The sequence below is a fragment of the Capra hircus genome, chromosome 3, assembly GCF_001704415.2.
Source record: "Capra hircus breed San Clemente chromosome 3, ASM170441v1, whole genome shotgun sequence".
NCBI lineage: Eukaryota > Metazoa > Chordata > Mammalia > Artiodactyla > Bovidae > Capra > Capra hircus.
In genome coordinates, this window is record NC_030810.1 from 5,570,597 (window position 1) to 5,585,703 (window position 15,107).

Consider the following 15,107-nt stretch of genomic DNA (forward strand, 5'->3'; position numbering starts at 1 on the left):
GAACTGAGATTTCAGGATATGTTGCGGGGCTGTGGTTTTCCTGCCTGAATGCTAGCATACATTCCCAGGAATTAAGAGTCGGGGCTCGGAAGCGCTCTCACCACGTGACACCACTTGGCAGGGAGGCCGTGGGCAGAGACCCAGCTCTGACCACTGGAGTGAACCCTCTTAACCAGCAGGGCAATAGGTGAGCGAGGCCACACAGCAGCATTCGCAGACGGTGGCGTCTGCAGAGACCAGCTTGGGACGCGGGAGGAAGAAATTAACCAGGGAGGAAGCCGCCTCTCCCAGCCAGGCAGCATCACCTGCGTGGTGGCTTCAGGGGCCAAGCCGGGGTCCCTGGGGCAGCCCACAGGTATCACAGGCAGCCCGAGCTTATGGAGAAAGAGGGCTGCGCCAGCAACTGCGGGGGAAAGACACCGCTGGGCAAGGTGATGTCTCCGCAGACAGGCTCACAGTGGCCTCAGTGACAGGCCCTGAGGGGCACCAGCACACGCGGCCGGGAGCAGGGGCAAGAACTTCCAGACCCGCAGTACCGGAGTCCACTCCTTGCACGGCCACCTGCCGTCAGTGACCCGGGAGGGTCGGTCCCTGATCACTCCTGACCAAGCCCCGGCGTGTTCTACCAGGCAGGCCGCCTGCGGAGACCCCGACCCCACTCAGGCCCTCCCCTCCCCGGGCCGCGCTGCCCACCTCTGCGGGGGGACCCGTCGATGCTCTCCGCGCTGGACGAGTGCGCGTCGGCCGGGGCCCGCCGCAGGCTGCTGAAGTAGCCGCGCGACCGCGACGCGCCGCTCCGCGGAGAAGGCCCGCCGCCGGGCGCGCCGTCCTTGCGCGCGAAGATGCCGCTGAAGAAGCGCAGCAGCCGGTGCTCCGAAGCCGTGCCGTGTCCCGCGGCCGCCGCCGCCGCCCGCGCGCGCTCCAGCCGCTGCAGGTCGCTGTTGTCCAGCGTGCGGTTCTTGCTTTTGCTGCGCTCCCAGCGCTCCAGGTCCGAGAGCGCGTCGTTCTTGCTGAGCACTTCACCCACGTCCAGGGTGTTGCGCTTCTCCGAGGCGGGCTGCCCCGAGGCCGCGGGCTCCAGGGCGGCCTCGGGGTCGGCCACCTCCTCCCCGCCCGGGGCCCAGGCCAGGCTCCCGGAGCTGCTGTAGCGCCTCCCGCGGCCCAGGGTCCTACCCCGCGGCGCCTCGGGTCGGCTCCAGTGCCTGAAGCTGAGGCTCCGCCGCAGGGGCGCGGCCCGGGCCCCCTCCACGTCCGGACTGCCCGGCGCGGGCGAGCCCGACCCCTCCTCCACCTCCTCCTCCATGGCCTGGGGCCTGCCGGTCCGGTCCTCGGGCTCCGGGCCGCGTGCGCAAGGCCGGAGCCGCCCGAGTTCCAGCTGCCCGGTGCTGCGGGTGCGGAAGGTGCGGAAGTCCCAGGTGCGCGGCGGCCGGCGGTCCTCCGGGTCCTCAGCGCCCGCCGCCTCCTCCACGAGTCGCCCGGGCGCGTCCGGGGAGCGCGCGGGCCGGGGCCTCCAAGTCGGACGCGGGTCGGGGCCGCCGGGGCCCGGCGCGCCCAGCTGCTCCTTTCTGACCATGGTCACGGAGATGCGGTAGACGGTCTTCCTGGGGGGCGGCCCGCGCGGCATCGCGTCCGCGGGCGGAGACGCGGGTTCGCCGCTGCCGTCCAGCAGGTACATGTCGCCCCGGGCCGCGGCCGCCCGCCAGGGCTCCGCCGTATCCAGCGCGCCGCGGGGCTCCGGGCCGCGCCGGTCGGGGCCCGGTCGCCGGGCGAGGCGGGGAGGGCGGGCACGCCCGGAGAGGGTCCACGCCCCCCCGCTCGCCGCGAGGCGGGGCGGAGCGCGCTCAGGCTGCGGGAACGGTGCTCCTGGTGCCCGCCAGCCCCTGCGCCGCGCGGCCCGAGTGCGGGGGTCCGGGCCCGGGGCGCCGAGCCATGGGCTGGCGGGAGCCGGCGGGCGATCAGGCGCGGGGCCGGGCTCGCCGGCAGGTGCGGTCGCGGCGCGCGGGGCCCGGGGCGGGCGGCGGCGCCCGCGGCTTCATTGTCTACGGCGCGGTGCCCGCTCGCATCCTCCGGCCTTGTCTGCAGAGTCCGCAGCCTCCGCCACTCCCTGGGTTCGGGACGCGCGGGCAGCTGCGCCGGCCGCGGGCGAGGGGCGGCGGTTTAAAATGGAAATACGCGCCGGGGCGGGGCGGGGCGGGCGGGGGGGCGGCGGACCAGCAGGGACGGCGGGCCGCGCGCCCAGCCCGGCCGCCTAGTGCCGGGAGCGCGGCGGCGGCGGCGGCGGCGGGCGCGCGGATCGGCGGTCGGGCCCAAGCGCCGGGGTGGATCGCCGCCTCACGGACTGGAGCCTGGGGTCGGGTGGGGGGCGGGGCGCAGATGAGTAGGGGAGGGGGTGGTGAGGGCTTGTTTTGCCAAAGAAAACAAAATATGAGCCCTCTGTAACCTACTGAGGATTTTTACGAAACCCTGTCCTCATCAAGGTGGTTTAAAGAAGATACGACTCAAGAGGCTTGTTTTAAAAAGCAGAGTATCTTAGGTACTGGTCCTAACTTTAGAAGAGCAATAATGCATTCCTAGTAAGGGCCCAGGAAGGCATCAGGCAGGCGATGGGACTGCAGGTCACACCAGAGCCTTCCAAACAAAGGACCCGCAATTTCACTCCTAATTAATATTTTGGAGTATTTTCCCAACGTGGAGGGAAACCTCCCAACAGGCAGGCATTTGCTGTCTGGGGTCAGAGGCAAGAGGACACAGTAAGGAAGAGGAGGAGGAAAAAGGCTGGCCTGTCCCAGCTCTGTGAGCTCAGGGGTCGGTTTTTGGTTTTTACACCTGTTAAGTAAGGATGGAAAAGGGAACAAACAAAAAACCCAGTACGTAAACTCTCAGCATTCTTGTGAGGACTGAATTAGCTAAGACGTACGTGCAGGCATTCTGTGTAAGCACTAAGTAAAGTATTTGCCATCTCTGCCCGACCAGCTACTTCTTGGCTTTCTAGATACTGGTTCTCCGTATTATCCAACACAGCACCACAGTCAATGGACTTGATCCACGTATTAGTTCTTCATGATGTCCTGAACATAGATCTCTCTAGTTCGCTTGTTTAAAAGTTTCAGAAAGAAAATGTCTCATCAAACTGGATGCTTTTCTACAGCCTTCTCTAGGCCTGAAAATGCCAAGACTGCAGAGAGGTGGTTTTTAAGAAAAGTGCTGGAGGCCAGGCCAGGTGTGGCTGTGGGATTAGACAGCTGTTTGCAAATGCTGATTTCCCTTCTTTAGTCTCTCGAATAATTATGGGGCACCTACTGTTGTTTATGGCAGGGAAAATGCCATAAAGATGAATCGGGGTCTCTTACAAAGGAGGTTATAACCTAGGAAATCTGAATTTTACCTCAGTGAAATGAGATCTTTGGACTTGATGAGATAAAAGTTAGTTGAGTTTAGTTTTTAAAAGATACTTTATGGTATAGAGGATTTTAAGGGCCCTGAAAATACCCTGTACCCTGAATGATAGATATGTATCATTATATATTTGTCCCAACTCATAAAATATGAACCTAGAGACTGTTACACTGAGTAAGTTGAAAGAGAAAAATAAATTTTGTATATTAATGCACATGCATAGAATCTAGAAAAATGACACTGATGAACCCATCTGCAGGGCAGAAGAGAGACACAGAGAGCTGACTGTGGACGCAGGTGGAGAAGGAGAGGGCGGGATGGACTGAGAGCGCAGCGCTGATATACGTGCAGGGCCAGGCGTAAACAGCCAGTGAGGAGCCATGGCACAGCACAGGGGCGACACGGGGCCCTTGACAGCACAGATGGGGGGGGGTCCGTGACAACGGTGGGCCCCGTGACAGCACAGACGGGGGGTGTGGTGGGGGGAGGACCAGGAGGGAGGGGACATACGTGTACCTGTGGCTGGTTCATGTGGTTTTATAGCAGAAGCCAATGTGATATTGTAAAGCAATTACCCTCCAATTAAACATAAATTTAAAAAATTTTTAAAAACTTAAAAAATACTGGAGTGGGTAGCCTTTCCCCTCTCCACAGGATCTTCCCAACCCAGGGATCAAACCCAGGTCTCCCACATTGCAGGAGGATTCTTTATCAGCTGAGCCACAAGGGAAGCCCAAATTTGGGGAAACAGTGGAAACAGTGTCAGACTTTATTTTGGGGGGCTCCAAAATCACTGCAGATGGTGATTGCAGCCATGAAATTAAAAGATGCTTACTCCTTGGAAGAAAAGTTATGACCAACCTAGATAGTATATTCAAAAGCAGAGACATTACTTTGCCGACTAAGGTCCATCTAGTCAAGGCTATGGTTTTTCCTGTGGTCATGTATGGATGTGAGAGTTGGACTGTGAAGAAGGCTGAGCGCCGAAGAATTGATGCTTTTGAACTGTGGTGTTGGAGAAGACTCTTGAGAGTCCCTTGGACTGCAAGGAGATCCAACCAGTCCATTCTGAAGGAGATCAACCCTGGGATTTCTTTGGACGGAATGATGCTAAAGCTGAAACTCCAGTACTTTGGCCACCTCATGCGAAGAGTTGACTCATTGGAAAAGGCCCTGATGCTGGGAGGGACTGGGGGCAGGAGGAGAAGGGGACAACAGAGGATGAGATGGCTGGATGGCATCAAGGACTCGATGGACGTGAGTCTGAGTGAACTCTGGGAGATGGTGATGGACAGGGAGGCGTGGCGTGCTGCGATTCATGGGGTCGCCAAAAGTCGGACACGACTGAGCAACTGAACTGAACACAGATGATTCACAACCTGTCAGCAAGTCTTCGTTTATTCACTGCTCCATTTGTTGAATTTATTCATCAAATATATATATTGAGTATCCACTGTGGCACTCCGCAGTGAGGAGGCCAGGTCTCTGATCTCCAGAATTCACAAACCCATGAAAAAGGCTGCAGATCTCAAGGCCAAGTGATGGAACACACACAGACAGGAGGCTGAAAGGACGGTACAGGTGCCCTGTAACGGACGAGCACCCGAAGAGACAGCTAAAGCCTCCAATCTTACAGCTGTCGAGACCTAAAGGCCCACTGGATCTGCAAGCAGAGAAACGAAAACTCAGCAATGCAGAGAGACCTGATCTCTGTTAGGACCAGAATCCAAGACCTGAGCTTAGCCTGGGGTCTGTTCTCACCATGACAACTTCAAAACATTGAGATGAATTTTAACATGAAATCAGCTGGCCCATAATTAAGATATAAACTATATCTTGGTATCTGGGGCATTCATAAAAGCCCAACAGTGGGGGCGGGGGTCGCCAGCATTTCTTTAGAACGTGAATACTGTGCAGTTGGGTTTCCCTGGTAGCTCAGCAGTCAAGGATCCAACCCGCCAAGACAGGAAACATGGGTTCGAGCCCTGGGTCAGGGAGATCCCCCAGAGAAGGAAATGGCAACCCACTCCACTATTCTTACCTGGGAAATCCTACTGGACAGAGGGGCCTGGTGGGCTCCAGTCCAGGGGTTCACACAGAGACAGACACGACTTCAGGACTAAACAACAGCAACACTGGACTGTCAGGGTCCTTCCAGTCCCTCTATGATTGTCTGAAATCCAGCCCGGGTTTTGCACTTTGCTGTGGGAGGCTGCAGGCTGCAGAGTAGAAGATTCCATCTGATCTGCCTTAGATGACACTGAAGGAGCGAGCTGTTTCTACTCCGGCCGCCCGGCGGGTTCACCATCTTTCGGTGCTTTCAGCCTCACCGGCAGCACCGTTTTCCACGCAGTTATAGCGATTCCACGTGAGGCCCAATGGCCTGCACCGGAAAACCTGGAAGAATGGCTTCTCCCTACTGCCCTGGACACATGGGCTCTTCCGAGGCTCAGCCAGAACCTGCCACTCCAGAATCTAAATCCTCTTTCTCACAGCCAGACCTGCCTTTGAAAAATAAAAATAATTATACTATACGTGTTCAGGTGGGCATGGCGCTTTCATCTTCCTGTTGCTTTTTAAAGCAGCCCCTCTAGGCCATTATTTCTTGAATTTTTTCCAGCCATGGAGTATATCTGTATCACCATTTGGGCTTTAAAAAAAAAGAGAGACTGGGGTTGATCTTACTGCCACATCAAAACCAAGCAGTAGGCAAAGCCCTGATACTGCAGAGATGCCGGTGTCAGAGAGGGAGGGACTGCAGTGGGGGTCTGGGAGAGGTGGCCGGCCCTATCTACGCCCCCAGCCCCCCATTCATCACCCCTGGCAGCTGATGTCGCTCTCCCAGCCCCAAGCTGATAAAGGTCCTTCGACCACCCTCCTGTGACATTCCGGTCCCAGGCCATGTCTAGCTGCCTACAAATGAAACATCCCTGCGTGAAAATGCTTTCTCGCAAGCCTTCCTAGAGCTGATCAGCCGTGTTTAAAAGGAAGCCCCTGGTAGACCGCAGAGCCATCTGCTCCACGAGCTGCCTTTCCAAATAACAGAACATGCCAGCCAGTTACCACGTTTACAGCATCTTGGCAGAGCCCCATCTGTGGACCACAGAAACCGCCCAGCCCCCACTGGCCTTGTCCTGGCCTCTGCACGCCCACCCCCCCAAGAACCGACAAAGAGCCCTCGCCGCTGTCACGGGGCCTGTGACGGGCTCTTTTCTCACAGCAGGCTGACCAATACATACAGGAAGCAGAAAAAGAGATGCGTGTTTTCCTGAATAATTCCCTGGCAATCTCTTTCGGCCAGAGACTCAAGTCAGATGGAGGAGAGCAGGATCTAGACCTAGGATCTGCTGAGATGCTCAGCCCCTGCCATTACCCTGCCGGGACTGACCTCATCAGGGACCTCGCTGTCCCTCGTTTTTGAAACTGCAGGTCAAAGTGGGACTCGAGGGAGAGACCTTCGAGTCACAGAAGGAGGAAGCTTGTGCTCAGTCCCTGAGGCAAGGACGTTCTGATCCAGCAGGATAAAGACCACAGGGGGCCTCCAAGTAGCTTGGCAGCATCTTCCCTCAAGGACCAACAATGGTGCAGTCACTGCCAGCCTAGTGACGGGACCACGTGGCATGCCTGGACGCACAGACTTCCGAGGCCTGTGCGCCACACCCCTCAGTTTTAACAGGAAGCCCCCATGGCGTAACTGCAATGGGCAAGACAACCAAGCTCCAGGCCTGAGAGTGAGGAACCAGGTCACCACTACCGATCATCACCGAGCCTGGTTTGACCACAGAAGAAAGCGTTTCTCAGTCCGCTGCCTGTCTGAAGGCATCCTCAGATCTGAGAATCGGGCAGTTCTGCCCACATGGAAGCCAGAGAGCTGGGTGCCCCTGCGGGTGGGCCAGGGCAGAGGAGGGTGGGAGAGCCACCCCCAGAGTGTCCCTGCAGCCAGGGTTTATCCGGGGACCTTCCTGCAGATTTCAGCTGACTGTTGACTGATAAGATGCTGGCAGTCGGTACCACGCTTGCGCGAGGGTGCTCACACTTGACTCACAGAGGAGTTTGTGTTCGAGACGAATCACAAATGGCCACCCTGACAGTCAGTGGACCAGGGGAAAGTGTTACTTGAGTTAAGAAGCAGGTGGGTAAGAGAAAGGCAGAACACTAGTATTTCTACCTGAAACACTCAAGGTTTCCAAAAGGGAAGTGGTATGTGGCTTTCATCCAGAGAAGGGTGCATCCACCATGGTGCTCTGGGCATCCTGGGCTGGTTCCTTCTTGGTGGGGGCCGTCCTGTGCATTGTAGAATGTTTGTTTAGCGGCATTGCTGGCCTCTACCCACTAGATGCTGGTAGCAACACACACACACACAAACACACACACACCACCCCTGCAGTTAGCAGATACTGGCAAACATCTCCTGGGAGCACAACGCCCTAGGTGGGAAACCACAAGTCCAAAGGCACAGGCCAGACACACTCACGTGGAAAGGAAACAAGGGATTCCCGGTCTTCTTGACTTTTCATTTTACCGTTTTACTTATTCAACCAGTCCCGCCTGCTTCTGCATGTAATCAAGAAAGGCTCTAGACAGCCTCTCTATAGAAAGAGAAGCAATTATTTCCAGCATGTCTCTCCCAAAATGCAAAGAACAGCAGCAGTTACAGAGGAGGCCATCTGTGATAGACACATTATCACTTACGATTGGTTTAAATGAGTAAGTATCAGGAATGTGATTAAAATGCTGGAAAGGAAAAACATGAGGTTTCACCTATCTTAATTACTTAAAATCCAAAGCAGTGTGGTATTGTGTTTAATCAGAAAATGTCTTAAGCAAGATGCTTGAAGATTTGGACCCAGGAGTGCATTCCAGCACGGCCTAGGTGTGGAGAGAATAGGTACCTGAGCACACGTGGGATCTCCGCTCCCGCCATGAGCTCCTGCAGAGACTGTGTGTAGCCTGGACGGGCCACAGATCCAGGGTGGGAGATACCTGGTCACACGGTCCCCCCCTGAACTAGCTCAGGGTGACCATCATTCCATTCTTTGCAAATGGGAACCACTGGTTAAATTACAGCAAGCGAGGGCTGGAAGAGATCTTCAGTCAGTTCAGTCACTCCGTTGTGTCCGACTCTTTGCGACCCCATGGACTGCAGCACGCCTGACTTTCCTGTCCATCACCAACTCCCAGAGCTTGCTCAATCTCATGTCCATTGAGTCGGTGATGCCATCCAACCATCTCATCCTCTGTTGTCCCCTTCTCCTCCCGCCCTCAATCTTTCCCAGCATCAGGGTCTTTTCCAATGAGTCAGCTCTTCGCATCAAGTGGCCAAAGTATTGGAGTTTCAGCTTCAGCATCAGTCCTTCCAATGAGCACCCAGAACTGATCTCCCTTAGGATAGACTGGTTGGATCTCCTTGCAGTCCAAGGGACTCTCAAGTCTTCTCCAACACCACAGTTCAAAAGCATCAATTCTTCGGCATTCAGCTTTCTTTATAGCCCAACTCTCACATCCATACATGACTACTGGAAAAACCATAGCCTTGACTAGACGGACCTTTGACCCATTTCACAGATAAAGCAGCTCACTCCATGGGAAGCCACCTGCCTGAGGCCACAGCAGAGGAGCAGAGGGCCCTGCACACAGCTGGGACAGGAGCCCCCAGGAAAGTCTAAAGTGCAGTGGAAATCACACGTCCAGTTAAGCAGGCTGGTGACGAGCAGCTTTTGATTTCAGAAATATGCCCGTGTCAGGGAGGAGTTAGGTCCTCACTCTCCAATACAGGAATGTGTCACAGACGTCTTCATGGTCTTGCTAAGTGTCAGGCAAAAGAGACTTAGGCTAGAATGAAAGCCAAGCCTATGAACTGTCACTTTATGGAAACAAATACCAACCCCCACTGGAGTGACAACCACAGCGGCTCCCACCCACGGCCACCGTGGGGCTCCCAGCAAGGAAGCTCCCCTTTCTTCCATGCAGCCTCTGGCTTTCGGCGGCAGTTCAGCCAAGGAGTCAGAAGGATTTAATCAAGGCCAACACACAACGGAGCACCTGTTCCTTGAACAGCTGCGAAGCAGCCCTGGAATGTGCGTGGAGCAAACCCAGGCAACTCCCGCAGATGACCTAACCCTCCCAGCCTGCGAGGGCAGAGGGGCTGAGCCCACCTGCTAACATCTTGCACTGCAGGACCCCACCGGAGGGACCCCCTCATAATAACATCTGCCCGACGGGGCGGTCCTACTGACATGGCAAGCAAAACCCCAGCGAGAGTCTGTAGGGACCCTCCCAACAGCCTCTGCAGTGGAAACCAACGCCAGGAACCGGCAAAGACCAGCCACCTGAGCGCGCGTGTGACAATGGCTGGGTGTTTTCCAAGCTGCTCTTTGGACCCACAGACCCCCATCCCAGAGTCGTAAAATCCAGAACTCCTGTGAAACTAAAAGTCGAGGGCACAAACAGTACCCTGGGAATTATCAGCATGGTGACAAAGCTCACCTTTATGGAGAAAAAGCCTATTTGAACAAGAGTTGTCATGACTGCAGCTCATATGGCACCCGGCTGCAGAGATATCTGGAAATCTTTCATCTGTGCCCGGGGACGTAAAGGTTTGATATGTTTTTCTCCGAATGCTGAAAACAGCATGTTTGAGATGCCTGTTTGAAGCTCAAATCCACCCCCCTACCCCAAATCTGCAATGAAAGACATGTGATCAGCCTCCTGCCTTCATTGGCCAAGGTGTCACCAGCTCCCTGGTTCCCAGGCTGGGAGGATAAATGCCCCACAATGGCTGGTGACAGCAGCCACCCTCCACTAGGTAGATAACAATTTGCATAAGAGCTCTGGGGACAGGAGAGAAGTGGGCCACCAGGATCAGTTCCAACACAGTAAGACGGAATAAAACGTCCACATCTTCGCATCTGCTCGCCACACCCTGGCCATCAGCACCCAGCCTGCAAAGAGCAGGGGTGAGGGGGTTCCTGGAGCAGAAAGCTGAGGGGTGCGGAGGGGCACTGGGGAACACAGGGCTGCAGGTCTTGGCCCAGATGACTCCGGCGGGCTCTCAGCTTCTTTACCTGGTTATGAAGTTGTGCGAGGCGTGTCTCCTTTAAAAACAATCACCACCTGCCCTGGAACCTTCCATGAAAAGAGAAGGACCAAAGCGGGAATGATGGATAAATCAGCTGTGGGCAGGCGATCTACAGGCCCCAAAATCTGGACTGAGTCTCCCCCTCCTGTCGTCTCTGTCCCCCTAGGACTGCTGCTGAACTGTGAACCTGCCTGGTGACGGACCCGCACAAAACTTTCTAAATTTGGAAAAGGAGGTTCCACCCGCCAGCACCACAGTGGGTGGGTCAAAAGTGGCCGAGAAGCCTCTAAATGACAAAGTCCGATAACCACTGTAGCCACGACCAGCTGGCTCGGCCACAAGGGGGCACAGCGCGGGGGGTTGGGTACCATGCCTGGGTCCCTCCTCCACTCCACAGCAGGGAGGCGGCCGGGGAAGTCCTCGGTCCATCCAGGGCACCCCTGCCTCTTGCCCTCTAGGGGTCTCCTGTCCTTCACTGGCCTCCTGGGCCTCCTCCCACACGGCCACACGCTGAGCTAATGCCATCCTACTATCCCGGCCTCGAACATTCTCTTCCCGAAGCCTCCAGGTTGGCCATCCTCTCCTAGAACTGCCACCAGTCGTTATTTCAACACAGCCTCTCCTCCCCAGTCCTTCAGACCCTTGAATGCAGCAAAGGCCGAGAGACATCCCGCTGTCTACACCAGCCATGACCCTGCCAGCCCGCTGGTGCCTCTGAGACCCCCTGCCCCCGCCCACGCTCACCCCAACCGCCAGCCGCTGGACTGATGCGCCTCACAGCGTGTTCATGGGCCGGCAGCACATGGCCCTCACCCAGCCCTCCACATCTCCAAGAAGCTCTCGGTCAAGCTCAAGTGCCGGGGCCCTGGGCCCAGTGCAGACGATCACACAGCGGGCAAGGCTGGGCACCACGTCCTGCGGTCCCCACTGCAGCCCTGGGCCCCCACTCGCCTCCCCATGCTAGTGATCAGAGCTGACCGCCTCCCTGAGGACGCCTCCCAGAAAGTGTGCAGGGCAGTGGTCAGAGCAGCTGGCTCTCCAGCCTCGTGACCACACCGTTCTCTCCCCCGCTCAGAGTTGGCACGTCTATCACAATCGCCTGCTCACCTCAGGCCAGGCCGGCCCATGAAACTGCTCAATCATCGCCCACTTAATGGGACACAGAAACAACAGTCTATCTTCTGTCTGTCTGTCCTCAGCCTCTCCCAATATCCCCCCCAAATAAGGAGTGCCCGCCCCGTCCCCAAGTATTTCCCATCCTCACCATCTTCCCCTGGGTGCCCTGGGCAGGCAGGCCAGGCACACCACGCCGCTGGCTTAGCCCACTCTTAGGCAACCACCTTTTGTGCTGCAATCACAGACTTTTGGGGCACAATGCTGCCCCAGACCTCCAGAGAGTCCCATCACCTGCAGAGTCCAATGCCCCTTCAGCACCTGCACCCCAGGCCCGGACGGCCCCCCACCCACCCCCCTGCAGACCCCTGCAGTGCAGAGCAGCTGGGGTGCTAGACTCCTGAGGGGTGCAAATTCTGTGTGACTTTGGGAATGTGGCCTCCACATCAGCCTCACTGATGACATAAGGGGACAATCACAGGGCAGATTTGAGGATCAGGCTGTGAAGTCCTGGCTCCAGGGCTTGGAGCACACGCGTGTGGGCTGCAGCATCCAAGCCTTCATCACAACACGTCTAACCGCTTGCCAGTCTGGACTGGGAAGTATGGAGCCTCCCCACCACATCCTGCAGAATCAGCCAGCTCCTCTCATTACTGGAGCCCGGGCTCAGGTGTCTGTGTCCTTCCCTATACACACACACACACACACACACACACCTGTGCACACCTCTTCAAGGTATCAGTCACTTTCTCTGACCTGACACTTGCCACGTGCCATGGACACAACCATCTCCCCCCAGAAGACCACGGCCGGCAGCTTTCTCTCTTAAATCCCAGCCTTGATCAGCGCTCTACTGAAGAAATGCTGCCCAGGGCTTGATGCTATCGATCCAGGGGGCTGATTCCAGCTGAGTTGGGGGCGGGGGGAGCAGCAGGACCCGCGTTATGTCACAAGCACCAGCAGAGGTCAGCTGACTCGCCGGGCCCCGCCCCCTCTCGGATGCTCGGGTTTACTCGGCCACACACCGGGGCGCCCCCGCCCCTTCCGAGTGTATCTAGGAAGTCTCCAGCGGTTTAGAAAGGCGCAGAGGACAGGGTGAGTCATTTCTTCCCCTGGCCACAAGAAGCCTCAGCTGCAGCGGTCTGGGGTGGCTGCCCCCTGAGAAAAGCTGCCCCTCCTTCGGTGGAAAACAGGCAAACGCGACTGGGCGGGGGAGGGGGGAGGAGGAGAGATTGCCCAGAGCCTGACTGCCTGGTGGTGGGGGCGGTGTCCCCGAGGCAGAAGCTTCATTTTAGGGAGGAGAGAAGGACTGATGCTGAAGTTGAAGCTCCCATCCTTTGGCCACCTGATGCGAAGAACCGAGTCATTGGAAAAGACCCTGATGCTCGAAAAGATTGAAGGCGGGAGGAGAAGGGGGAGACAGAGGATAAGAGGGTTGGATGGCATCACCGACTCAATGGACTTGAGTCTGAGTAAACTCCGGGAGTTGGTGATGGACAGGGAGGCCTGGCGTGCTGCAGTCCATGGGGTCGCAAAGAGTCGGACACGACTGAGCGACTGGACTGAACTGAACTGTGCGGTTCAGAGGGGAGAAAGCCTGCTACCTGGAGAAAGCTTTCCTTGGAGGTTTCCGGGAAGGTGATGCTCCTTCCCCGCCCACGCCACGGGCCTGAGTCTTGGTCACACCCACTATGCAAAACAGGGTGGGTGGAGATTCACCCAGGAGTTCCCAGCCAGCCCGGGATGGGGGTGGGGATGGGGGTGGTCGGCCGGTTCACTGGGATGCTGCAAGCAGAGCCACCTGCCCAGCCCTGGGCCCTCGCTGGGTGCGTGCTCTGTGCTCAGTCGTGTCCGGCTCTTTGCAACCCCCTGGACTGTAGTCCGCCAGGCTCCTCCGTCCCTGGGATTCTCCAGGCAAGGATACTGGAGTGGGTTGCCATTCCCATCTCCAGGGGATCTTCCTGACTCAGGGAGCGAACCACAGCCTCCTGAAAGCCTCCTGCCTTGCAGGCAGATGCTTTACCGCTGAGCCACTGGGGAAGAGAAGGAAATGCAGGCTGTTGGGCCAGGTGCTTAGAACACCCAGGAAGAAATACAACACCTGAAGTAATTCAGAAAGGAGGGGCTACTGATGAGACCTCCACTAGAGTCAATTCAAGGATCCTGTGGCTCTGAGTACCTGGCATTTCCGAAGTTCTCAGAAGAGTGGTTTTCATCACTTTTCAAATGGCACATTCAGGGAAGGCCTGGGAGGCTGCAGTGGGCCTACAGAGGTGGCCACTCTGCAAACACTGCCTCTCTGTACCCAAAGTGTTCCGGAATCTCCAGGAACCAACAGCTGTCACTGGACATTTCTGGGTGCAAAAAAAATTTTTTTCTTTAAAGTGACACAAGGCAGGAGAATGTTCATACCAAAGGCCTTCTTCTCAGGAAGACTGCTCTCTGGCATTACAAAAGTTTATGCCCGAGGAGATTTAGCACTTGACGTGGAAGTCCAGGAAAGCCACCAGCACACAGCTCCCCAGCATTCACAGGCTGCAGTGAAGCCAAGGGATGAACCTGGGCCTGCAGTCTGCTCACACCGCCCTCCCCAGGCCTGCGTGGGGCAGGGCAGCACTAGCCCACCTCCTGCAGCCAGGCCAGAGTGGGTCTCACTCATGATAAAGACCGGGAGAGCAGTGGTGTGGCCAGTCTTTGTAAGCCATGCTCACAACACACTTTCAGTTTACCAGCTCACTTACAATTAAGATGTAAAAAGGTAATTCACACTGATTGACGAATCCAGGACCAAAGCCTTGTTGGGGGGGGGGAGGGGGGGCGGCGGCGCCTCCTGCCTACAAGAGGTTTTAACCCCAGGCTTTAAACCCCAGCACAGCGAGCAGGGTGGGCTGGCCCACCCCCAGCCAGCCCACCCCCAGCCAGCCGTTCTAGCGTTTCCACCCAGACCCCCAAGGAGCCAGCTCCCCACCACCTTCCTCCTGCAGCCCAGGGCCTCCAGGCTCAGCCAGACCAGCCCTGGGCTGCTCCTCCCAAGAGGGCCAAGGCTAAGGCCAGGCTCAGCTGGGGGGCCCTTCACAGATGTCAGCACAGTTCATCCCATTTGATCCCCCAAAGCCCCTGTGCCCTGGATCTCACGCCGGGTGTCCCCTGCCCCCACCCCCTCCAAAAGCACCCAGTGCACCCAAGGCGGGGTTGTGCGGCTGACCCCACTCTGGGGTCCTCCGACTTGCAAAGGGAGGCTAGAGGGGAAGCTAGGGCGGAGAGGAGACAGGATGAGAGGGCTTTTGGGAAAGCAAGTCAGAGAACATCACTGTGCTCTGCTTAGGGAGGGAGGCGGGAGGTAAAGAGGTAACAGACTTTGGGAGCAAGCAGGCAGAGGAGCCAACACCCACAGCTTCTCACTCAGTTCCAAGCGGGGAGGGGGCACCGAACGTTCCAGGCAGCCTGGGGTAAAACAGGCTCCCATTCATCTGAATCTCCAGGGACAAGGCACCAGTCCAGAAGTCAGGGTTATCCCCAG

At 57.0% G+C, this 15,107-nt stretch overlaps 1 protein-coding gene across 9 annotated transcripts in view; it reads right to left on the reverse strand.

Moving 5' to 3' along the window:
- AGAP1 (ArfGAP with GTPase domain, ankyrin repeat and PH domain 1) overlaps positions 1-15,107 on the reverse strand; it is a 571,803-nt gene that overhangs the window by 410,268 nt on the left and 146,428 nt on the right. For 2 of the 9 annotated variants that reach the window (XM_018040825.1, XM_018040805.1), the window contains exon 1: positions 694-1,728. The exons of 5 other annotated variants lie outside the window; for them this stretch is intronic. In XM_018040825.1, the coding sequence (XP_017896314.1) occupies positions 694-1,675 (982 nt within the window). In that variant the 5' untranslated portion in view covers positions 1,676-1,728. Of the gene's footprint in view, positions 1-693; positions 1,729-15,107 lie in introns of those variants that run through there. 2 more of the 9 variants (XM_018040815.1, XM_018040822.1) reach the window with 1 other exon arrangement.